Source organism: Panulirus ornatus, chromosome 48 (assembly GCF_036320965.1).
Source record: "Panulirus ornatus isolate Po-2019 chromosome 48, ASM3632096v1, whole genome shotgun sequence".
Lineage (NCBI taxonomy): Eukaryota > Metazoa > Arthropoda > Malacostraca > Decapoda > Palinuridae > Panulirus > Panulirus ornatus.
This window is the reverse complement of record NC_092271.1, coordinates 25,836,994-25,864,685: the sequence shown is the minus strand read 5'-3', so window position 1 is coordinate 25,864,685 and position 27,692 is coordinate 25,836,994. Positions and strand designations below refer to the sequence as shown.

Sequence of the window (27,692 nt, the reverse complement as noted above, 5' to 3'; positions counted from 1 at the left end):
CTAGGTGAAGAGAGTGAATGCAAGAGGGCACTGAAAGGGTAGAAATATTGTTTAATAGAAAAGATGGGAAAAGGGATGGGGTCCCATTGATGCATGTATAATCTGTGTGATCCATGCACAAACAATTAGTCACACCTTTCCTATAAGTCTAGAATTTTGAATAGTGTTTGGAATGATATTAAAAAAGTGCAGCAATAGTTACTTGTTCTGCACCTATGCATGTACTGAACTACGGTAACTTTCCTGTACATTTTATATGCTTGATTTTTTTTTTTTTTTTTTGTCATGTCTCCAAATATATGCAATAGAATGGTAAGTAACATTTGTTTTATACCAGAATATGACATCAAATTTTTAAAAGAAAAGGAAAAAGCACAGTATTCAGACAGAATTAACAGCATTGACCGGTTTAGTTTAGGATGTAATACTTTATAGCAGTTATATATCTTTGCTCTGTTGTTTTCATGTTGAAACAGTTGAACACTTTTGCAATTATGTTTATGTTCACAAAAATAAGTTCGATCCTTATTTATAACATTGCACATCTAAATTCAAACATATGTTACTGTCTCTGTAGCAGTCATCATTTATGTATTCACAGGTCTTATCTGATGACATATTTTTCTTTGTGTTTATACTCAGTACTGAACTGATTTTGAATAACTAAATTTTATGAGTTACTGTTAATTAATGCATTAACTATTGTGACCATGAATTTGACATATAATTGCATTAGATTATATGATATGTTTTTCTTAATGTTGATAATTTTTACTGAATGATAAAACTTGCATCTGATGACATATGATTTTCTTATTAATATTTATTATTGAACTGATTCAGAATAATTGAAAAACTAAATGCATAACTTTGTTTTTTACTATGGAATGGTAAACATATGAAATCAGGATTTAACATTTAAGTGCATGGTAAAACATGAACATTAGGTATTTTTCTATATAGTAACTGGAATTAGGATAAACAGACTGAAAATGTGAGGTTATGTGGTGTGAGGAAGGACTGTGTTAAGGTATGTGAGTGATGCACAGAGACTGGATGTACCTGATCCACCTCATGAAATTGGGAATGGAGCAGTGATGATTGATAGTAACAAATATTTTTATCCACAGGAATATAGCAATGGCACTTCAGATAATAGTAAAGATTAAACCAACATACTGATGCTTGGATAACTTTACAGGTGAACTTGGAGAAAAACTGGACCTGTATTTGAAGTACCGACTCCCACCCTTGGTGAAGCTTGTGAGACTAAAGGAGCGACATGGGCTTATTAGAGCTAGGTTGGCTGGAGCCCGGGCAGCTAAAGGAGATGTGCTCATCTTCCTTGACTCTCACTGCGAAGCCAATGAAAGATGGTATGTAATGAAAGTGCTTTAAAAACAGGGTAGATGAATACATACTCATACACACACACACACACACACACACACACACACACACACACACACACAGGTAGAAGGTGGCAAAAATATTCCGACAAGGGAAATGCTACCACCAGATTTATCAAGAGGGTTATTGGTGGCAGTGGAGTAAGCCAACACTACAGTGGCAAGTTCCTAGCCCAACTTGCTGTCTTTTTCTACATCACATATGCATAGATTGTTGGCTTTTGGCCCACAAACACACAGTCTCTCCATTCTTTGCAGTACATAGAAAAATATGTATCTGACAATTTTTTATTCTTGACTTTAATTATCCTCTGATGAATGCTACACACTGACCCTGCCTGATAATACAGTACTGGCATAGGTAATTAAAGTTCAAGAAACAGGGCTCTACAAGTATAAAACTGACTTCATGCTGTACAAATAGTTAAATGCACCCAAAAAGCAGTGTGGTATTCTTGCTTCTAACTCTGAAATATTTTCATGGGCTTCTGTAGTAGAGTGGTTAGCACTGCAATCCACCAGTATGATAGGCATGTGTATTTATCATTTCCTTGCCACTGGAAGTTACACAGCCTTAAGAGTTGTAGGAGATCTGTAAAAAGGACAAGAGTATCTCTGGGACCTTTTCAAGAAAGGGGTCTTAGGGCAGTTATTAATAAGAATAAATATATATGTGCAGTGTATGTGAAATAATCATGATTAGTGCATTCAGTTGCCCATACCTTTTTTTTAATATGAATGTAAACAGGGTCAGTAAAATCTCAGGTCTCACTCTTTAGAAATAGCATGTCACCTGACTTTCTTAGACACACTGATCTTTTATTTACTTATATGTACAAATGGCAAGAGAACCTCGTGATTTTAGGGCCGTACCTGAAACTTTAAATTTCTTTCATACTGACTTTGCAGTTTTTCATGACCTTTCAGTGGAAGTGTTCTCTGGGTATTTACACTTGGCAAAATAAACTACAATCCAGTTGTCATAAGATGTTTCTTTGCAGTTGTAAGAAATCAAAAGATACTTTTTACTTTCATTACATTTGAAGAGAACATTCCATTGGATGAAATTTCCATAGCATATGTTGTCTGATAAATGTTTTATTTTCAAAGAGAATACTTTTTTACCATATGGAAATTATTTCTGCTGTAGAAATTGAAAATGGAGTTTCATTTTATCAACTTTTCTTTTCCAGTATGATAAATATCAGTGTTTCTCATGGGAATTTCTGAGCATCTACATAACTTCAAGTGTATGAATGTGTCCGTTAACCTAATACCTTGCAAATATGACAAAGTGTGAAAGAAATATAATTTCCAGGATGGAACCATTGCTTCAGAGAATAAAGGAGAGTCGAACAGCTGTACTTGTTCCCATCATTGATGTTATTGATGACAAGACACTTGAATACTACCATGGCAATGGACGCTATTTCCAGGTATTGTGGCCTATATGGACAACTGTTCTGAAAATATGAATCGACTTTTGTTGACCAAAATATGTGTGAGTTGCTTGAAGATTTAAAATTATCATATATACAGTGTATAATTGTGTGTATGAGTGGATGGGCCATTCTTCATCTGTTTCTTCGTGCTGCCTTGTTGCCAGGAATGGATGAAGGCAAGCAAATATGAATATGTACAAGTGTATATATGTATATGTCTTTGTATGTGTATGTATAGGTATGTATATATGTATGTATATGTGCGTGTATGGGCATTTAGGTATATATATATATGTGTATATGAGTGGATGGGCCATTCTTCGTCTGTTTCCTGGTGCTACCTCGCTGACACGGGAAACAGCGATCAATCCTGATAATAATGATAATATATGAAGGACTAAGGTATCTTAATGATGCTTATCTTTTTTTTTCTAAATTCAGTCTCCAATGATGAACCTAAGTATTCACCAAGGTCAGGCCTTGAGTGAAAAGTGGAAAAAGGGCAAAAGTATGTTTACATTTGTTTAGAAAACTGGGTTGTAGAATCGTGGAGCTATTAAAGGATATATGAAAGCTTTGAAGAGTCTTGGATTGAGAAATAGGTAGAAACTTGGTTTTTAAAGATGTATATGCTATATTCAATCATATTATATGTCTTAGAGAACTGTGTGAAGCTGAATTAACAGTAAATTGAACAGAGTGAAAGAAGTGGAGAATGCAGTCAGATTATCACCACATGAGTACTTTGGGTTATTTGTTGAAGACAAAAATGGATGTTTATAAAAAAGAAGTAAAAGGGTAAGACACAGCCCTGAGGAACATTATTCATAGGGAAAGAAGGGGAGTTTGAGCCATCAAAAGTTGAAGAAATGGACTAACCAAAGAGAAAGCTGATATATAAAAGAAGGTATGGGAGCAAAAAACCAAAAGGTGGAAGTTTGGAAATTAGACACTAGTGGCACACCGTTACAGTGCTCTTGAAATGTTAAGGGATATGAAACAGCATTCTCAAAATTCTCTTAGGAAGGATGACCAAACATAAGTGACATAGGAAAGGATACTTGTAATGGGTCATGCCACACAACAACAATTACTGCCCTCTATTACCATATCCTGCATGTACTTCAAACTAATGCACACTTTCTATTGATCTATTGTCTTGCTCTGTTATATATCGAAGTAGGTTATACTTTAAGAATGGTTTTACTTGTTTGTTATAATTTTACCATCATTTCTATTTATTCATATTATTTCATTAATTGTTATGATTATATTTTATTTTCATTCGTTTTTTACCTTGTCTAATATCCCTCTGATATCAATTCTCTCAATCCATTAATGTGAGGGTGTACTTGTTCAGATGGTCAAGGCTGTTCCAACATAAATTAATTTCTAGTTAGTTTGGTCAAGACTTAAATGTCTGCTGGTACTTGTTATGCTGTTGAATTAAATTGTAGAGAGGAAGTTTAGAATTGGACTGCTATTGGTATCTGTTCCTCATTGAGTTAATTTCTGTCTCATAAATTATTAGGTTTACCACATATTTCAATTATATTTACCCTGAAAATTATTTTATGAAATACACTGTTTCTTTTGATGCATTGAGTTCTCTGTTCTGTCTAATAGGCATGTTTAACAATGAGTAAATCATGATTGGTTTTATGAAGCTAGTTTAGGTTGAAGTTAATTGAACTTCCTTTCAAATTATCATTTACATCACATCAAACTTGATATTTGAAAGTTAAGCCCCCTCTTTTTCTTGAGAGTTAAGCCTTTCTTTTTCATGTTAGGTTGGTGGATTTACATGGAGTGGACATTTCACATGGATAGAGATCAGTGAGGATGAGCAGAGGAGAAGAGGCAATCCTGTAGGCCCCACACGGTAAGTACAGTTTGAATTGATGAGATGACTTAGTCTGACTCTCAGACCACAGTTTTGAAATATGAATATAAAGAATCTCCCTGTTAGCACTATTATATTTTCCAAAAATTGACTAATACATGAGATTAGTTAATCTTACTACAGTTTCCCCATCAAAGAACAAAAATTTGCTTTTTGTTCTCTAACTGAATTTCCCAAGCTTGAACCGAGTCTAGATATACATTTTTCACATGTTGTTAGCCTTTTAATAGTAGTTATGCGTTAACCAGATCCCCGACAATGGCAGGCGGGTTGTTCGCCATTGAGCGTAACTACTTCTGGGAGGTTGGCAGCTATGATGATGGCATGGATGTTTGGGGTGGAGAAAACTTGGAGATGTCTTTCAGGGTAAGAACTAAAGCCTGGTGCTATTACTAGATTTCTGGATATACCAGCCAAGAATATGTCATCAAATAGCCATCTTATTAGAGCACTAAGCAAATGAGAAAGAATTTTGATTAATTTATGTCTCACTGGATAGAAGCTATTTATTTAAAAAACCGAAATTTGAATGCAGACCTTTGAGTAGAGTTGTCATATACAAATGGAAGATTTACTTTTATTACTTTTGCAATATGATATTTATCAAGAATGTTATCCAGAACCTCAGAACAGCTTATTCTTAGGATGATAGAATTTAACTGTACAGTAAACTTAATCAGTAGTAGTCATCTCTTTGATGGAAGGAAGTAATGCTTACTAATTTTTTTTTCTTTTCCTATATATTATGAGATTTTCCTTTTCCTGACATTTATTTTGTTTTCCCATGAGGTTTGGATGTGTGGCGGCACATTGGAGACCATTCCATGCTCACGTGTTGGACATATTTTCCGCTCCTTCCACCCATACACTTTCCCAGGTAACAAGGACACCCATGGACTAAACACAGCACGCCTGGCAGAAACCTGGATGGATGATTATAAACGACTATTTTACCTCTACAGACCTGAATTACAGGTAAACTAGAGAAACATTCTCAAGGTGTCTTAAATTTCACCGGATCTAGTGATAAAACTTGTCTCAGAATGCTTGCTTACTCATAGGAAGTACATTGATGGGTGATAGTGACTTTTCAGAATTTTCTACATTTAAGACACCATTTTTCCCTTATCAGACTATTGTTAGCATTGAAGTAAGTTATTCACTGTACCAAATGATAGACAAGTAAGCCTTGGTCATCAGTGAAATGCTATATTAAAAGAAACTTAGGCTCTTATATGTTAATGGTTCTTTGGCCATATTCTCTCTCATAGTACTTGGTAGTCTATCAAACATTCTGCTGATTTCATTCTATCCTTTGAATGCTACTGTTCTCCATTTCTCCCTCTGGTTGTTTCCCCATATGTAATTTTCCTTGCCTCCTTGATTTTACTCTTACCTTTACAAATGCAATATTTGCTTAATTATCCATTATCTTACGTATTCTTAATTTTTCTAGTGACACTTCATGATTGTATTCTTCACATTATGATCAAACTACTTGCAAAATGCTTATGCATTTGTGAGGAGGAATGTTGTTTAGCCTTTGACTCTATTAGTATAGAAGAAGAATTGTATTATCAAGTATCACCTATACTTAAGTGCAGCATAAGATCCATACAAATAAAAAAGAAGAGATAAAGACGACATGTACATTTCTAAAGGAAACTTAGGTAATATTGATGTAAACTTCAGGTTAATTAGATAATACAAAAATGTACGTCTTTATTTTTTTTTTTTTTTTTTTTTGAAATGTCTGCTCTCTCTGCTCAGCAACTAAGAAAATTAATTTTCATTTCTAAGCTTCGTCTGTCATGGTGTATGGGTCAGGTATGGTATACTTAAAAAGTTTACAGTGTGAATATAATTTATTTTCTTTCAGCATGCAGACTGGGGAGATGTGAGTGAAAGGAAGGAACTTAGAAACCGACTCCAGTGTAAGAGCTTCAAGTGGTACCTGGACAATATATATCCTCAAAAATTCATCCTTGATGAAGATGCTGTAGCATATGGAAGAGTGAGTCACTTAATGGCAGGTCTCTGCCATACTGTATTGCTGTATAGTAGTCTCATTGCCTCAGATTTTATTTAGGAAAAACATTAGTTAGAAGAACATTTTATAAACCTTTTAGTTAGAACATTTTATAAACCTTTTAACCAAAAGTGGTGTCCTCAAACTCAGTTCCCACTGTATACATTGTACCAGATACTCTAACGCTTTCACTTCGGCAAGTATATGCCTCAGCATCCACATCTTGTGCCCTGGATTGTTGGAAATACAAATGAAAATATTTCTCGTAATTTGATATTCGCATATTTAAGCTTTTCTTGGTCTTACAGTTTTTTATTTCCCGTTTTCCCTATTCACAAACATTTTCTCTATTATAGAGAAATAGTAAATCCTGTACTAACATCACCATCACGGCAAGTATGTTGAGATGCTTGCTACTGCAAGCTTGTAAATATAGTAAATTATATTGTCTTGCTGGTTTTCATCTTTTATAGATTTTGCATACATTTGTTCATTAATGATTAGTTTATATCATATACACCAAACAGTAAATCTCACATTATCATAACCATTACAGCTAGTTTGTTGAGACATGTTTTACCACAAGGATATAGGGGTTTTAAATGAATGCCTTAGAATATTCTGTACACAACATCACCATTACAATGCAAATCTGTTGATCACTACAATTAATATTTATAAACAAATGGACCATATGGGAGTACGAAGCATTCAGAGGAAACCATGGAATATTCTATGGGGACTCGCACAGTCACATTCATATCCTTAGGCTTTGCTGGGACTGCTGCACCATATTTACATAATTACATGTTGTGATTCAAGTGTTGCATGCACACCTATACTCACAGAACTCTGTAAACCTATATTTTACTTCCCAAAAGACTTTGGAGTTTATCCATATGGGGTAATGAGACACTGTTGTATTAGAAATATTTCATAATTTCCTTATTCATTTTACAGTAGGATTTATTTCTGTTGCTTAGTATATTTAGCACATTGGCTATGAAAAATTGCACATTTATATTTTCAGCCACTAAGAATGTATTTAAAAACTTGCATAATTGATTTGACAGTTCATTTGATGCTTGATTGAATTTTTTCAGATATCTGATTGTCCTTATGATTTTAATTCACCAATAATGACAAATATCATTCTCTAGCTTGATAAGATTTATTGAAAAATATATTTTAGTATTTTGTTAATAACGATTATAATGATAGTAATGCTCATTTATCTTATTATGGCATATATTTTCAAAACTGTGGTTTATTTTTGGTTTATGGATGTACTCTTTTTCCCAAGATATCTGATGTCCTTTTTTCTTCTTCTTCTGTATTATCATAAAGGAATGAATATGTATAATGAGAATGTGTCATAAAGGGGAATATATTTGGCTTCTTTACAAAATCACGAAGACTTTGTGGTGGAGGGAATCCATTGCCTGCCTTTCAGATATTAGAAATATGTATTTTATAGATTGTATTTTATAACAGATTTTTATCTAGTATATACATAGAAACCTGTAGGTTGTGGGAAACAGGTGATGGTTCAGGTAATTTTCAAGTACATATCAAGTAGAGTAGTTCTTATGGAAAAAACAAGCATACAGTTAATTAATACCTAAACTAACGATGCCTTCAGTATATGTTACATCTTTTTTTCTTCTCTTAGACATTCAAACTAAAGTAGATTAAAAAACAAGGAAATTTGCCTTTACGTTTCACATTGTGAATATCATCAGAGCAACTATTATAAGAAAACCATGTCAGATTAGAGAACAGGGAAAGTATTTAGGTAACACGAAGCTAAATTCTTATATAAAGCATTTAGAAAACATTCTGCATGCTATGCCCTGGTTTTTGGGTCCTGTTTCATAAATTGGTGGCTTAATTATGCAGTGTATATGAGTTTACAACAGAGTGGATGCATCATACATGATTTTCCTCTTGAATTTTGTACGGTATTTATTGTGTAATATGCAGGAAATGCATAAATATGAAGGGGATATTTAAGGGGTGTTCATTGAAGGATTAATTGTTGAAAAGTGTAACTGTATGGAGCAGAAAGATTGGGTAAGAATAATTGTGCTTGGCTTATTGTTAGGATGGGGATGTAGGAAAATATCTCTGGCTGCTGCTTCCCACAGTTTCTGTATGGATACCAGCCAAGCAAGAACTGACCATTATGATACCTTTTTTTTCCCTAAAACAGCTAAGCTTTGAAATTCTCTTTCTCCTTTTGTCTTTCTTCTTCCTATAAACCTTCTACCTTGAGTTAGGTTTACAAATATTTTTAGGACCCAGATTAATTTCTACAGTTTTTTCTTTTTTCCTGTCACCCAGATGGCCTTTGATTGTTGCTTGTTTTGCTCAGGTCATACTGGTCACAAATGAAAAGATATGACATTTGAAAGTAGTAGGTAATTAAGTATATGATGAAATTATGGTTGTTAGGGGTTATTCTACATCACAGGTTATTACAACCAACATGTGAACAATCCTATTTGCAAAAAATATAATTGCATCATATATTCAAGTCTTTAACCAATGAATTATAAAAAATAATCTTTTTAAAAGAAATGAGAGGTAACAAATTAATTTAAAACATTGTCGTTGCTTTAGGTGACTACAGTAGAGTCAAGTCCTTTGAACCAAAATATAGGATATACTTTATATTTGTCTTTTCCTCTTATGTTAGCATAAGATGCCCTTTTTGTGCTCACTCTCTCTGGCAGTGGACTTTGAAATTAATGCTTTTTTCAAGTCTATATAATACCCCAGAATTATTGTAAATCCCAGTTGAAAGACATGCTTTCTATTTCTTCCTATTATTATTATTATTATTATTATTAGTATTGATAGTAGTATCAGTTTTATTATTACTGGTTTGTTCATACTTGTTTGCTGTTACCCACATGAGCTAGGTAATCTTAGGACCCCTTTTATGGGGCTTTAGCAGCTTTAAGGATGTGTGTCATGTTGGATTAGGGTAAGGTAGGCTCTAAGGGCGAGATCTTCAGTTACACTACTCACTTCAGTGTGCTGATGTTATTTTCTCTTTGAGGATGACTTATAACTCATTGTTACCACTTGCAGGTGGAGTCCACTAACACCTGTCAGGGTTATTTGCACATCACTGTTGTCAGGGATTTGGCAGTAACAAAATATAAAAAGCCAAAATACATACAAAAATATCATTAGTTGTAAATTCTAATAACACACATTGTTACAGTAAATTTTAAAAATTCTAAATTTTATTGGTCTTTCAAACTATTCGCCATTTCCCGCGTTAGCAAGGTAGCGTTAAGAACAGAGGACTGGGCCTCTGAGGGAATATCCTCACCTGGCCCCCTTCTCTGTTCCTTCTTTTGGAAAATTAAAAAAAAACGAGAGGGGATGATTTCCAGCCCCCCGCTCCCTCCCCTTTTAGTCGCCTTCTACGACACGCAGGGAATACGTGGGAAGTATTCTTTCTCCCCTATCCCCAGGGATAAGATTTTATGGGTACGTTCCATTATATTGTAAACAAAATGACCAAAAACGTAAACATTATATACAACAACATTTACACAAATATATTCTTGGTTGTAATTGAGTACTGCACTAAGAATAGCAAATGAGATACTCCTTGATCCCATATCCTTGAGCTTGTTATAGTTCAGCAGTCATGTTTTATGTACTTACTATGTATTTACAATGGTATTAGGGCTCCACTTGAAGAGTAGGTGCTCTGTAGTAATTACCTGTGTCTGTTTGTACATCGCATTCTTTTCTTTTCTGTACCTTGTGAACCACGTAGGGGATTAAGATTGTTATTTATACATATGTCACACACCACCAAGTGTTGTGTTTTGACTCTCCCCTGGGTTGTACAGATGGAATGGGATGATACTTTAAACAAATGTTGTTACCAACAAATGATATGTTATGACTCAACTTCATGACAACAGCTGTGGTCATAGGATTTTTCGGGTTTGCTTCATAACTGTTGAGCCAGCACAGGGATTAGGATGATAATTTGTACATGAATTACCAATCAGCGAAGGATAAGTCATGATCCATTTCCAATGAAAATATCTTTTAAGGTCAGAGTCACATTTTTGCTACATAACACTTACCAGTTGAGGAACTGCAGTGATACAAATAAGCACATTCATTTCTGAGTGTTTTTATGCCTCAGAAATTTAGACTCCAGGCATCTCCATTTCTTACAACTTGCAGCTCCTTTTCAAATATTGCAGGTAGGTTGCCATTTTTAATTTCATTGAATAAGGTCCAGGTATTATGTGTCAGTGGAACATTATATTCATTTTGTTTACAAAAATATAATGTGCAACCTTTGTAGGACTGTACATTGAAAGTAGTGATAGGGTGCTTAGTGATGACACCTGTCTAGTTTTTCTTCAAATCTTATCCATTTTTGTGCAGAAACTGGCTTTGTCAGTGTTAATTGCAGTTGTCATAGAGCAAGTCACCATGCTGAGGGGTTTCCAAATTCTTTTGCTGGATTATACTATTATTTCTTTGCATTACTAATTCATCCATTTGAACAACTAAGTGATAGATAAATGTTGAACATAACAGTTACATCTTAAAAAGGCCAACAAGAAAAGTAATGTGTGTGAAGATTTATTTATAGAATTACAAGTAATCATAATCACAAAATTAGGATATGGCAAACATGCTGATGAAAGAATATAATCTGGTCAGGTATTGAGTGTTGTAATAATGAGAACATTCACTGCAAGACAAAACAATGACAATGAAGGTGTTCAATACTTACACAAAAAGCAAACTTGAATATTGCTCTTGTATGGTCACCAAGATTAAGAGAAATTAACAAGGTAGGATTCAGGAGCACCTCTGAAGTAAAATTAAGGGTTTGAATGATTTGAATTACAATAAGAGGTTAAAAGAACTCAGACTTTGCAGCTTAGAGGGAAGATGTACGTTAAAATTTGCATGGCAAGAAATTAAGGGTAATGGAAACAATTTAAAGCACTCCAGCAAAGAAAAAGTAATCAAGTGTGCAGTAATACTTTGTAACATAGTAAGAAGATCCTGAAAAACTTTACAAGAGTCCACTGAGAAAATAGAGAGGGGACTAAGTGTATTGCCAAGTGAAAAAAGAAAACTGCATGGGACATGCACAGAAACTGTCAAAAGAAGCCTCAGTAATTGGTTAAAAATAATTCCAGACATGCCTGGGAATTATATAATGTACTTGGCTGCAGAGAAAAATGGCTTTATTCATCCAAGATATGTAACAGACTTTATACCCTAGCTTTGCCAAATAGCAAAATTTCATCGTAGGTACTTGATGCAGTACTCTCTCTCTCTCTCTCTCTATATATATATATATTTTTTTTTCTATTCGCCATTTCCCACATTAGCGAGGTAGCGTTGAGAACAGAGGACTGGGCCTTTGAGGGAATATCCTCACCTGGCTCCCTTCTCTGTTACTTCTTTAGGAAAATTTGAAAAAAAACGAGAGGGGAGGATTTCCAGCCCCTCTGCGCCTTCCCCTTTTAGTCGCCTTCTATGACATGCAGGGAAAGAATACTTTTTACAGATTTTCATGTTTAGGATGTAGAAGTCATCCCTTTCCCCACCTATCCAATTTCTTCCTCAGTGAAGTTTACTAATAGGCTGGTAGACTTTCAGAGTAAAATACTCATTTAGAGGCAGAATTAGCTTTTTTTTTTTTGAAGATCATTGCTAAAGTGAGCATACTAAGGGCATGTACAATGCTAACATGTGTAACTCTTTAAAATTGAAATTTCCATCAGATATTGAAGACAAATTGTGCTGTTACAGTTAAAATAAACCACAGCATAGTTATTGATAAAGAAAGTATTCTAACAGCTCAAACTCTCACTCAAGCTAACCATTCTCCTGTCGTAATCACTACATTGATCAACAGGGTAATGATGTAGATTTTCTTCATGAAAATCAGAAAATTTATTACAAGACATTATCATGTGCTATGTAAAGGAACCACAGTTAATTTGGTGAGTGATGCCAGTTGAGAAGTTATTTATTTAAGCGAGTTTTGAATCGAATGAAGACATAGCACTGATAAATGCATTTTATGTTGCAGCTGTGTGATCTTGTCTGCACATATCAAATAAATAATGTACATTATGGTACCTTTATTTTTCATTTCATAGACTTACAGTAATAGTTGTGTATTAACGATTGTGCAAGTACAATAAAGGAGATTTTTATTTTTAAGTGGAGGTTCCAGTCATGGATAAAAGTCCCTAAGTGAAACATAAAGAGGACTGTGAAAGGAAAAAAGAAGAGGCAAGGGAGTGTATTTTACTATTTTTGTTGGAAGTGAAAAACCTGTCTAAAATGTTGCCGGGTCATAAGTACTGGGAAAGACATAAGAGGGTTGAGAGTTCCATGTAGTATAGTATAGAATTAAATTTTTCATATTCTACAAAAAATTTTATTTTAACTGGTTGAGATTTTTTAGACACAGAAAAGTCAGAGAATTTCTTAGCAAAAGAACACTACATTCACTCGGCTTAAAAACTCAAGAAATGACATGACGAACTGACAGCATAACTGACTTCACGGAACTGTAATCACAAATATTGATGTAAGCTTTTTCATGAAATTGTTTGTATAGGCAAAAAGATTTACTGTTTTAAGAAGTTATGAAGTACTGTAAATAAAAATATTTAACATTTATTATTAATGTATGACATACTACCAACCAGTAAGTGAATACAGTTCTGGCTTTTAACATGCATGTATCTTTTTACCTTCTGTATTGTTGTGCAACTAACATAATGTGGTTGAACAGCAACTGTGTGATCACAATGTATGGTTGACCACATATTTATGCTCAATTGCACATGTTATCTGTAGATGAGAGTTGTCCAGTTTATTGTGATTGATTGTTTCATCATGCACTGTTGCATTCACCTTGAATTTGTTTGCGCACCTTGTACTAACTTCCTTTTCTGTGTATTGTACTTTTAACCTCATTTATAAGGGACTTCATTTAATTTGATCTTGAGTTTCCATTATATTATTTATCTGTATGTGCTTATAATGAGAGAATAATAAGGATTATGCAAAATCAGTGAAGCTATATTCTCTGTAATTTCTTATTGTATCAGGACTGAATTAAGCTTTGAAAAATTTCAGAAGTTTTATGGCATTTTGATGCTATGACAGTATACCTCGATTATGCTTTTCTAATTAGATATTTAAAACTCTACAGAAAATATAATGTTTAGTTATATTTTTTTTTTATTATTTGCTTTGTTGCTGTCTCCCACGTTAGCGAGGTAGTGCAAGGAAACAGACGAAAGAATGGCCCAACCCACCCACACACACATGTATATACATACATGTCCACACACAGCACATATACATACCTATACATCTCAAAGTATACATATATATACACACACAGATATATACATATATACACGTACATAATTCATACTGTCTGCCCTTTATTCATTCCCATCACCACCCCACCACACATGAAATGACAACCCCCTCTTCCCGCATGTGCGCGAGGTAGCACTAGGAAAAGACAACAAAGGCTACATTAGTTCACACTTAGTCTCTAGCTGTCATGTATATACACACAGACGTATATACACGTACATATTCAATAGTCATTCTTGCTTGCCTTTATCTATTCCTGTCACTACCCCACCCCACAGGAAACAGCATCACTACCCTTTGCTTTTGTGAGGTAGTGTCAGAAAACAGACAAAAAAGGCCACATTCGTTCATGCTCAGTCTCTAGCTGCCTTGTGCAATGCACCGAAACCACTGCTCCCTTTCCACATCCAGGTCCCACAAAACTTTCCATGGTTTACCCCAGATGCTTCACATGCCCTGGTTCAATCCAATGACAGCATGTCGACCCTGGTATACCACATTGTTCCAATTCACTCTATTTCTTGCACGCCTTACACCCTCCTGTATGTTTACATATATATATATATATATATATATATATATATATATATATATATATATATACGTGTATATGAGTGGATGGGCCATTCTTCGCTGTTTCCTTGCACTACCTCGCTGACACGGGAAATAGCAATTACGTATAAAACTATATATATATATATATATATATATATATATATATATATATATATATATATATATATATATATATATATATATATATCTGAGCAGTTCAGGGTAGAAGTCATTGGGTCCCTTAATAGAATAATGAAGGGTAGAGATGTAAGTATGGAAGTGAAGAGAGGATTAAGGGACAGCATAGTCCTCTCAACCCTGACCTATGCTGCCGAAACATGGGCATGGAATGCATCACAGTCAAGAATTCAGGCTGTGGAAATGAGCTATTTGAGAAGAGCATATGGTGTGACTAGATGGAATGAAGAAAGAAATGAAGGTGTTTATGAGAGACGTGGTATGGCAGGGAATGAAATGGAGTGGTAGAATGGGTGAAATGTAAGACTTTGAGGTGTTTTGGGTATGTGGAAAGAATGCAAGACTGGGAGTTTACAAAGAGGGTGTATGCTAGTACAACTAAAGGGGTTGGTGTGAGAGGGAGACCACCTGTGACTAGGGCATATGAGGTGGAGGAATACTGGAGGGAGAGAAATGATGGAAGAATGCGTGGAATGATGTATGTGAGGGAGGCATGTGGACAGGGATAAGTGGAGACTTTTGCTGTGGCCACTCCTTGATGGGAGTTTCTGGAGGGAATAGGCATCAGAGATATAGATAGATAGATATATGTCTGAGCTGAGTAAAAAACAAATTAATTGTTCTTAGAATTAATTTTGTATAAAAGTAATTCTTGTCATCTTTTCCATATTCTTCTCTAATCTATTAGAAGCTTACTTTGTATAGTATGGCTATTAATTATGTTATGTTTGTAGCTGTGTTTAAGTAAGTTAGATGCATGCAATTATCCCTTGTTTGTCCTTGTTTGATCTTGCTGTTTTATTCTTGTGACCTGACACAACCCACAACAATGACAAATTTTGACTTTTGACCTGCAATGACCCAACACAGGTACAAAACATTGGAATGAATATGTGTCTTGACACTCTTGAACGTGAAGATCTGGACAACAGCGATTACAACCTCGGCTTGTACTTTTGCCAACATGCCCCACTTCGGAATGAGGTAAGATATTTATGGTTATATGATGATCTATAAAGATCACAAAATAAAGCCTTACTGTATGTAAATATAAATAATTCTTTTATAATATTAAAGCAGGGAAGTTTAGATTTTTGGGAAAGGTAATGTTTAATTGTAGGAACTTAATTGGGAGAAGGTTAGTTCACAAACTCAATAATGGTCTACTGTATCACTTTCTAAGTGATATTCAATTACTTTCAGTGGTAAAACACGAAGCCTGTGCTAGTTATTTCAAGAACGTATACATAATAACTAAGTGAAGAGCTATTATGTACTCAGACGTAACTTAAACTGTAGGAAGTGATAGTAGATACATTGAGTACTATAAATCTGAAATCTTTTTAACATTAATAAGTGGATATTACTCATGGAGAAGAGAGAGGGAAATAATTATGGAAAATAAAATTACTTAAAGAGAAGGTTGTTGCAGAATAAAGACCAACAGTTTAGTATTTCCTAAATGGAAAATTTAAGATGATATTGATGTACATACTTTAAAATATGAAAGAGACACGAGAAGATTGAAACATGAGTGACTAGAAAAGCTGAGGGTGAGAAACTTTTATGTTTAGCTTATTACCAGACATTAGCTTCAGTTCACTGCCTTTACTAATCATACTGAATTTCAGTCACCTTTTGTTAGACTACTCTTATTTTAGTCCTTAACCAAGGCTTGGAAAAAGAGATGTACTGCAAATCCAAATTTGCAACCTTACATACACAAAGACTTTACTTTCTGTTTGCAAGCTACATTGAATTAATTTCAAAATTTTATCAAGCATGGTGAAATCATTTTTATTTCAAATTCTCAACTCTTTTACAGAGAATGTCAAGTCTTGCATCTTATCTTCATCCATAAGGAAATCTTGATCAATAATTTTTATATCACTTGCTCTGCAAAATTATTTGCAGCTCTGAGACATATGGATAGAATCACATATGGATGGAATGAGTGAGAAAAGGTTAAAAAAGAGGATATATGTCTCAGAAGTGGAGGAGACAAGAATGGGGAGACCAGAGACCAAATTGGAAATGGTTTTAAGCAATGGAGGCCTGAACATGCTTGAGAGTGAAAGGAGTGCATGGGATAGAGTGAATTTGAACAATTTTGTATACAGGGTCGATGCGCTGTCAAGATACTGAACTGAAATATGTGGAGCATCTGGGGTAAATCATGGAAAGGTCTGTGGGGCCTGGTTGTGGATAGGGAGGCATGGTTTCAATGCATTACATATTACAGCTAGAGAATGGATGCGAGCAAATGTGCCCTTTCTTTGTCTGTTCCTGGTGCTATCTCACTGACTGGAAATGGTGATCAACTATGAAAATATATTATTTTATTATATACTATACTAGATCACCGTTTCCCAAGTCAGAGAGGTAGTGCCAGGATACATATGAAGAATGGCCCATCTACTCATATACACATAAACACCCATACATACAAATGTACATATTCATACTTGCCTGCCTTCATGAATATATATATATATATATATATATATATATATATATATATATATATATATATATATATATATATATATATATATATATTATCCTGGGGATAGGGGAGAAAGAATACTTCCCACGTATTCCCTGCGTGTCGTAGAAGGCGACTAAAAGGGGAGGGAGCGGGTGGCTGGAAATCCTCCCCTCTCGTTTTTTTTTTAATTTTCCAAAAGAAGGAACAGAGAAGGGGGTCAGGTGAGAATATTCCCTCTAAGGCCCAGTCCTCTGTTCTTAACGCTACCTCGCTAATGCGGGAAATGGCGAATAGTATGAAAGAAAGATATATATATATATATATATATATATATATATATATATATATATATATATATATATATATATATATATTATCCCTGGGGATAGGGGATTAAGAATACTTCCCACGTATTCCCTGCGTGTCGTAGAAGGCGACTAAAAGGGGAGGGAGCGGGAGGCTGGAAATCCTCCCCTCTCGTTTTTTTTTTTAAATTTTCCAAAAGAAGGAACTGAGGGGGCCAGGTGAGGATATTCCACAAAGGCCTAGTCCTCTGTTCTTAATGCTAATGCGGGAAATGGCGAATAGTTTAAAAGAAAAGAAAGAATATATATATATATATTATATTTTTTTTTTTTTTGTCGCTGTCTCCCGCGTTTGCGAGGTAGCGCAAGGAAACAGACGAAAGAAATGGCCCAACCCACCCCCATACACATGTATATACATACGTCCACACATGCAAATATACATACCTACACAGCTTTCCATGGTTTACCCCAGACGCTTCACATGCCCTGATTCAATCCACTGACAGCACGTCAACCCCGGTATACCACATCGATCCAATTCACTCTAATCCTTGCCTTCTTTTCACCCTCCTGCATGTTCAGGCCCCGATCACACAAAATCTTTTTCACTCCATCTTTCCACCTCCAATTTGGTCTCCCACTTCTCGTTCCCTCCACCTCCGATACATATATCCTCTTGGTCAATCTTTCCTCACTCATTCTCTCCATATATATATATATATATATATATATATATATATATTTATTATACATAATCGGTTTCCCATGTCAGTGAGGTAGCGCCAGGAAACAGACAAAGAATGTCCCATCCACTCATATACACATATATATACCTAAACGCCCACATATACATGCATACACATATCAACATATACATACACATACACAGACATTACATACACATGTACATATTCATACTTGCTTGCCTTCACCCATTTCTGTCGCCCCACAGGAAAACAACATTTCTATCCCCTGCTTCAACAGGGCAGCGCCGGGAATATGAGGGAACGAGGAGAAGTGGGAGACCAAATTGGAGGTGGAAGGATGGAGTGAAAAAGATTTTGAGCAATCAGGGCCTGAACATGCAGAAGGGTGAAAGGCGTGCAAGGAATATAGTGAATTGGAATGATGTGGTATAACAGGGTCGACGTTTTGTCTATGGATTGAACCAGGGCATGTGAAGTGTCTGGGGTAAACCATGGAAAGTTTTGTGGGGCCTGGATTTGGAAAGGGAGCTGTGGTTTTGGTGCATTATACATGACAGCTAGAGACTGAGTGTGAACGAATGTGGCCTTTGTTGTCTTTTCCTAGCGCTACCTCTCACACATGCAGGGGGAGGGGGTTTTCATATCATGTGTGGCAGGGTGGCAACGGGAATGAATAAGGGCAGACAGTATGAATTATGCACATGTGTATGTATGTATATGTCTGTGTGTATATATATGTATACATTGAGATGTATAGGTATGTATATGTGCATGTGTGGACATGTATGTATACACATGTGTATATAGGTGGGTTGGGCCTTTCTTTCATCTGTTTCCTTGTGCTACCTCGCTAACTTGGGAGACAGCGACAAAGTATAAGATAGAAAAAAAAAAATATATATATATATGTGTGTGTGTCTGTGTATGTATATGTATATATACGTTGAAATGTATAGGTATGTATATGTGCGTGTATGTGGGTGGGTTGGTCTATTCTTTCGTCTGTTTCCTTGCACTGCATTACTAACGCGGGAGACAATGACAAAGTATAATACACAATATATATATTTTTTTTTTCATTTTTACACTTAGTCGCTGTCTCCCATGTCAGGAAGTGGAAAGTCACCTTCACACGGTTGTATCATTATCAGTGGAGGAAAAGAAATGCAATCTTGTTGAGGAACTTCTCACACCAAAACAGTCCATCATTTCCATGCTACTGATTGCAATACAGCCTTGAAGCAGCAGGAGCCCTGTAAAAGGAGTCATAGGGTCTTATTATTAAATTGATTAAATATTTTTTAAACTCTTGCAAAGAATTATACTTCAGTTTGTAACAAATATGACATCTGAAAAATTAATAGTACTTACAATGTGTCTTTGATGGAAGTCATCTGATAAAAGAAATTTTATACAGATATGAGACAGTTAGATGATAAGGCTGGTTTGTCTTGCCTGACTGTGGAATCATTAATACTTAAAAGAAAAAGTATTATGGAAAGGATGTTTTCTATAAGATTTATTTCTCTCCTATTGATATCTTTATCTCTTTGGGTACATTCCTTGTGAAGTCATCCTCTGTAACCAAAACTTTCTCATGCTTATTAAGCTACAGTGACTTATTTCTCACTCCTCAGTTTTATGTATTTTGTTTTTTTCCAATGTGCTGACTAGTTAACCATCATTATAAAACACTTGTCATTAAGAGGTCTTTTACCCTTGCTATGTATTGTACATGATGAAAGCAAATTATTTTTCATACAATATATAAAAAAGTAGGATTATTCTCAGTATTTTAGATGCTGCCTTGAGGTATTTTTTCACTTAAATGCATTTCTTGAGTAATAACAGAAGATTCTGCATGTCACAACCAGCTTGATATCAGTGTGAGAATAACAATTACAATATTTTATTGAGGAAGAAAAGTGTAACTTGATCACTTTATTATAATAATAGCATTAAGACTTCTAGTAAGAGACTTTGGATTGTGTGAATCCACATATATTGATAAAGGGAAATTTCCAATGAGAGAACTACTATAATGCAATAAGAAAGTTAATAGAAGATTACATTATCAAAAAAAAGCCATTTACTCAGTTTACTGATTTCAAACCAGTTAGAGACGCCATTGCAATCTTAGTTACTTTATACATTCACATTACATTACTTGCTATTTAAATTTTGTTTACATTCTGAAGGACTCCCATACATTATAATTAATGAACATTTAGGATTCTTCAGTTGAGTTTTTTCACCCTAACTACTCCCTTTCCTTCTGTATCATGAAGCTCCCTTCTTTTTCGTCTTCCTAATCACATTACTTGGATCTATTTTAGCAATTTTTATAGATTAACTCCCTCCATATATTTTAACCCTCTCATTTCTCCAACTGTAGTGTATTAAAAATGCCATTCATAATACCATGTCTTACATAAATTTGCATGTATATGCTGAAGCGGACCTTGTGACTTAATATTTGGTGTAAAAAAAAAATCATCATCTTCAAATTGTTTCAAGACTATAATTGCAGGATTAAAAATAAACAATCAATTAAATGGCATTGCCACTAATTAAATCGAGGGTTTGATTTTAGCCTAATTATGTCTTAGCAATACCTGGTTCTCTGTTGCAAGCATAAAACTTTCACATGCAGAGCATACTTTTACAATATTAGTGAACTGTACTGTAATATAATACCTTCATAAAGCACCTAAAGGTCCAAAGAGAGTATATAAATGTAAATACTTTATGTACTGAGGCAGATAATTACAGAAATTATGCAAGCAGGGATATCACCCTTGATGCCTCACCTCTTCCATTCACATTACAACCAATATCAGCCAATATTTGCCCATCAGTATTATATGATGTATGGCAAGGAAGAAGATATACATCAGGTTTTGTATAAATTTATGTAATATTAAGAACAAGTTTTGTTAGTGGACCCTTTTCCTTAAGTTGGAAAATATAAAGAAATTATCATAATTTGCATAAAATTAAAGTAAATACATTTACCTGCCTGTAATAATGTAATGAATTGGTATTTTGAAATGAACGTAGTTAACAAAACAGATATATATAAACCAATACTTGATAAGAAAAAATGGACATTTAAGTAGATCCATAGTTCCTATGTAGGGGCAATTTTCTGTATGTCAAACTAAGAATTAAATAATATATTTTGAAGCTTGTATGTGTGTACATAGGCCAGATACTCATAAGTACATGTGTTTGTTGGTCAGATGTTTGTTAGTCAGTAACTTTTAAGAACTTACTTCATAAGAGTTAGTATTGTGAATATTTCATCTACCACGCTGCTATACACTTAACCTCTACCAATAATTTTTTAATATGTATCCTTCACTTAGATATACAGTTCTTGCATGCATCCAGTGGTTAACTTTTGTACAGGCTCATGCATAATTCATAAAGGCATATACTTACATATCACTTTTCCTCCCTCCCCCAGCATCTCTCAGTTATTTTTAGTCTTAATGCCATGTCATATTTCTCAGTTTGTGTTACCTTCATTGTTCCAAAATCAGTCTGCCTGAAACACTTACCTTCATTTTTCAAGCCTTTCTCTTCTAAACCTCTAATGTTCTGTAACTTCATTGTCATTGTCTCCCATGGCTTGAATAGCAAATAGATGTTTGCTGTTTGAATACCCACTCTTCATCTTCCCTCTTCTACATGGCGCTTCCTTGTTTCATCTGGCAATGTCTTTTCACATTTTGTCTGATCAAGTCTCTGCATCCTGCTTATATTGTGGTAAAACTAGATTAGTTATCATTGTTAGTGGTGGTAATGACTTTCATAAAGAAGGGATTACAGGTTAGAAGTGGATAAATTGGGTAAATCACATTATTAAAAATATATTTTTATGAAGAGTTATTGATAATAAAATGAAAGATGCAAGTGCTGAGGTGGTAAGGGAGTATGGGAACTGAACATGACAAAGATTGCAGATAGTATGTGAATGGGGGATGGGAGTGTAGGTTAACAGAATGATTTGGTTAAAGTAATGGATTATGAGAAAATGGTTGTTCATATGAAGGAGCTTGAAATGCAAGTGTACTATTTTCTTAAAGAAGATCTGCAAAGGAAATCCTTTAGTATTTAAGGAATAGAATGTAAAACATACTGTAGATAGATTGATAAAATGTGTAAAACTAATACTTCTACTCACACCATAAACAGAAAATGAGTAACTAAACAACTGAAAATCGCCAAAATAAATATTATTAGTACGAGTGACAAGTGACATTATTCTCATTATGCATGTTAATTTCAGTTTAGCACCTATGGGTAACTCTCATTCTTTTAACTATGTTTTTCTTCCTTCTGCTCTCTAACAAAACTATGAACTTCATGGGAATCACTTTATGGTAACTTTGAACCTTCACATATTTCCTTGTCTTTCTCTTGTAGCTTCGTAACAATGCAACAAAACCAGACATTTGTTTTGATAATCTACAAAGGAATGAGAAGAGTCCGTATGACATGGGCCTCTACAACTGCCACACATTCATGGCATCTAGTCAGGTAAAGGATATGTTTTGTATGTTAATATTTATGAATTTTGAGAATGTAGTACAAGAAATATACAGCCATATTTTGAGGAATTTTTTTAAAGTGAATTTTTCTTCCAACAAGTGATACTTTAGATGTTTAGTATGCCAACAGTGCATCAGTTTTCAGGAAATTTTTAAAATCTTTCAAAATTTTCACTTTCCAAATTTTATATTCTGGAAATATATATAATCTATAAATGTATATGATATATAGATAATGGAGCACATATTGCTAGGAATGATTGCATAGTGAAATGTGTATATATTATGCCATTTGGGGGATGCATTGCGTGCCTGGTAATGTTGCAGCCTGAACATTTATCTATTTGATAATCTCACCATGCATGTAAGTAGGGTGCTACTATATATATATATATATATATATATATATATATATACACACACACTCAGACATATACATATATACACATGTACATAATTTATACTGTCTGCCCTTATTCATTCCCGTCACCACCCCACCACACATGAAATGACAACCCCCTCCCCCCAAATGTGCGCAAGGTAGCGCTAGGAAAAGACAACAAAGGCCACATTCATTCACACTCAGTCTCTAGCTGTCATGTATAATGCACCAAAACCACAGCTCCCTTTCCACATCCAGGCCCCACAAAACTTTCCATGGTTTACCCCAGATGCTTCACATGCCCTGGTTCAATCCATTGACAGCACATCGACCCCAGTATACCACATCGTTCCAATTCACTCTATTCCTTGCACGCCTTTCACCCTCCTGCATGTTCAGGCCATGATTGCTCAAAATCTTTTTCACTCCATCTTTCCACCTCCAATTTGGTCTCCCACTTCTCCTCGTTCCCTCCACCTTTGACACATATATCCTCTTTGTCAATCTTTCCTCACTCATTCTCTCCATGTGACCAAACCATTTCAAAACACCCTCTTCTGCTCTCTCAACCACACTCTTTTTATTACTACACATCTCTCTTTCCCTTTCATTACTTACTCGATCAAACCACCTCACACCACATATTGTCCTCAAACATCTCATTTCCAGCACATCCACCCTCCTCTGTACAACTCTATCTATAGCCCATGCCTCGCAACCATATATATATATATATATATATATATATATATATATTTTTTTTGCTTTGTCGCTGTCTCCCGCGTTTGCGAGGTAGCGCAAGGAAACAGACGAAAGAAATGGCCCAACCCACCCCCATACACATGTATATACATACGTCCACACACGCAAATATACATACCTACACAGCTTTCCATGGTTTACCCCAGACGCTTCGCATGCCCTGATTCAATCCACTGACAGCACGTCAACCCCGGTATACCACATCGATCTAATTCACTCTATTCCTTGCCCTCCTTTCACCCTCCTGCATGTTCAGGCCCCGATCACACAAAATCTTTTTCACTCCATCTTTCCACCTCCAATTTGGTCTCCCACTTCTCCTCGTTCCCTCCACCTCCGACACATATATCCTCTTGGTCAATCTTTCCTCACTCATTCTCTCCATGTACCCAAACCATTTCAAAACACCCTCTTCTGCTCTCTCAACCACGCTCTTTTTATTTCCACACATCTCTCTTACCCTTACATTACCTACTCGATCAAACCACCTCACACCACACATTGTCCTCAAACATCTCATTTCCAGCACATCCATCCTCCTGCGCACAACTCTATCCATAGCCCACGCCTCGCAACCATACAACATTGTTGGAACCACTATTCCTTCAAACATACCCATTTTTGCTTTCCGAGATAATGTTCTCGACTTCCACACATTCTTCAAGGCTCCCAGAATTTTCGCCCCATCCCCCATCCTATGATCCACTTCCGCTTCCATGGTTCCATCCGCTGCCAGATCCACTCCCAGATATCTAAAACACTTTACTTCCTCCAGTTTTTCTCCATTCAAACTTACCTCCCAATTGACTTGACCCTCAACCCTACTGTACCTGATAACCTTGCTCTTATTCACATTTATTCTTAACTTTCTTCTTTCACACACTTTACCAAACTCAGTCACCAGCTTCTGCAGTTTCTCACATGAATCAGCCACCAGCGCTGTATCATCAGCGAACAACAACTGACTCACTTCCCAAGCTCTCTCATCCCCAACAGACTTCATACTTGCCCCTCTTTCCAAAACTCTTGCATTTACCTCCCTAACAACCCCATCCATAAACAAATTAAACAACCATGGAGACATCACACACCCCTGCCGCAAACCTACATTCACTGAGAACCAATCACTTTCCTCTCTTCCTACACGTACACATGCCTTACATCCTCGATAAAAACTTTTCACTGCTTCTAACAACTTGCCTCCCACACCATATATTCTTAATACCTTCCACAGAGCATCTCTATCAGCTCTATCATATGCCTTCTCCAGATCCATAAATGCTACATACAAATCCATTTGCTTTTCTAAGTATTTATAATATATATATATATATATATATATATATATATATATATATATATATATATAGAGTAACACCTTCTTACATTACCAGGCATGCAATGCAAGCCCCTAATGGCATAATATGTACACATTTCACTATGTAATCATTCCCAGTAATATGTGCTCTATTATTTATATCTTATATACATCATTGAAATCTATATACATTACATAAATAATTTCTTTGCTGCCTGGGAAGTGCAAAAATGATGTGCTTTATCCGAGTTGAAAAAATATGGGCAGTGTGGAAATGTTGTCTGAATTAACAGTAGTTACTTCGTGACTCACTACTCTGCTGTTCACCACACCCCAAGATTTTCAGATGCCTTAGATCATATGCTGCACATTTGCAGTCAACATATGGAGGTGTCCCACATCGTGTATACGTATAAAGCACATCAGCAGTCAGTGGGATGATTGGAAATATGGGGTTCTTTAATGACATATTGACAGTAGTGTTATTATGAGTGATCAGTTTTGGTCTGACTGGTAAAAATGATCCGTCTCTGATACTGGCCATTTATATTTGTAAGTGCTTCATTGTTGAGAGATACATATATGAATATATTCTTGTGTATTTGTTGTAATTTTCATTGATCAAGTGTCTTTCATGCAGCTTTTTTGAATACAGTTCTGCAAGCAGAATTAGTTTTTGAGTACATGATGTTACTTTCTTTGTCTTGATGTACCTTAGCTCACCACAGCAGGAGAGAATATCATATTACATGGAATACTGTAGAAAATGCATAGTGATTCATGTTTAATGTAATTAGTTGTAGTTTAAATCATCATGGTGTGTTCATGAATTCCACTAGTGCTACTGGCTACCTGTTTTCTTCCCTAAAATGTTGCTGAATCATTGAGAACTGTGCAAGCTATCTTTTTATCAGTAGTTGGAGGAAATCAAATAAAACAGCATTTTCACCAAGACATAATTAAAAAAAAGTCAGGATTTGTCAAACACATATTTTTTACTAAACAACTAATATAAAAATACTCTTGTAGTTCATGTCTTTGTCCAAAACTGGAGAACTTCGTCGAGAGGAAGTATGTGCTGAAGTGCCAACCTTCTTTATACGATCAACTGAGAAAGTTCGAATGACTCGCTGCCATGGCCAACGTGGAAACCAGGAGTGGTTACTAACACAGGTGAGTACCACATTACAAAGATATGAAAGTAATACAGTAACATAATTCGTATCTCATTCATCCAGTCAACTTTGTTTGTATATTCAGCTGTTTGAACTACAATTAAATCTTCCTGGATTTTAATTTGAAAATTATCAAAGAAGTAGGCATAGCCTCTATTTACTTGCTATGAAAGGAATATGGCTATTTTTGGGAAAGGTTAATGTGAAATATACAGTTAAATAAATCAAGCATGAAGCATTGAAATTTTTTTCAGTTGAGGAAAACATTTTGCATAAATGAGAAATAAGGTGTGCATTTGAGAGATGGATACTTACAAGCTCAAGCAATGTAATACAAAGGAATTCAAACAATAATAGACTATTGGGTCCCTCTGTAGCTGTTTGTGATAGTAAGTGATCAGTAGATAAGAGTGGTAAAAGTACAAAGGTATATAAATGTTTAACAGAAAAATCTGTGCATAAATATTGATAATGAAAGTTATAATAATAATAACAATGATGATGATGATGATAATATTAACATTGACACTAATAATAATAAAAGTATAGACAAAAATGTGTAGTTACAAACTATGTGTAGCCATGCCCCATGATTCAGTGAACTCTAAAAGGAGAGAATATAACAGTCCACACCATTGTAAATGAGACATAGAGAAGAAACAGGATTATATCCAAATAGTAAGTGGAGATCTTTCCCCCAAAGACATTAAAGGAGAATAGAAAGAATACCAGGCAGTGGAGAAAGCCGTATAGAAATGTTAAGGAGCGTGTAAGGGTTTAGAAAAGGCATTTAGTAAAGTTAAATGATTGTGGACTGCAAAAAAATTCGAACTCACTGGTTTAGATGGAAGGTTGTTGAATGCTAATGAGTTCATAATGTAAGAAATGCTTGTCTGAAAATTCATGTAGTATTAGTGAATACTGAGTGTGAATGAATGTGGCCTTTGTTGTCTTTTCCTAGCGCTACCTTGCACACGAGAGGGAAGGGTTTTTTATTTCATGTGTGGCGAGGTGGCGATGGGAATGAATAAAGGCAGACAGTATGAA

At 35.1% G+C, this 27,692-nt stretch overlaps 1 protein-coding gene across 3 annotated transcripts in view; it reads left to right on the top strand.

Annotated features, from left to right (window-relative positions):
- Pgant1 (Polypeptide N-Acetylgalactosaminyltransferase 1) overlaps positions 1 to 27,692 on the top strand; it is a 162,957-nt gene that overhangs the window by 125,120 nt on the left and 10,145 nt on the right. The window contains exons 3-11 of one of the 3 annotated variants that reach the window (XM_071690262.1): positions 1,202 to 1,376; positions 2,728 to 2,845; positions 4,642 to 4,733; positions 5,003 to 5,120; positions 5,544 to 5,729; positions 6,634 to 6,768; positions 15,820 to 15,933; positions 22,884 to 22,997; positions 26,500 to 26,643. In XM_071690262.1, the coding sequence (XP_071546363.1) occupies positions 1,202 to 1,376; positions 2,728 to 2,845; positions 4,642 to 4,733; positions 5,003 to 5,120; positions 5,544 to 5,729; positions 6,634 to 6,768; positions 15,820 to 15,933; positions 22,884 to 22,997; positions 26,500 to 26,643 (1,196 nt within the window). The remainder of the gene's footprint in view (positions 1 to 1,201; positions 1,377 to 2,727; positions 2,846 to 4,641; positions 4,734 to 5,002; positions 5,121 to 5,543; positions 5,730 to 6,633; positions 6,769 to 15,819; positions 15,934 to 22,883; positions 22,998 to 26,499; positions 26,644 to 27,692) is intronic. The other 2 variants (XM_071690263.1, XM_071690264.1) reach the window with 2 other exon arrangements.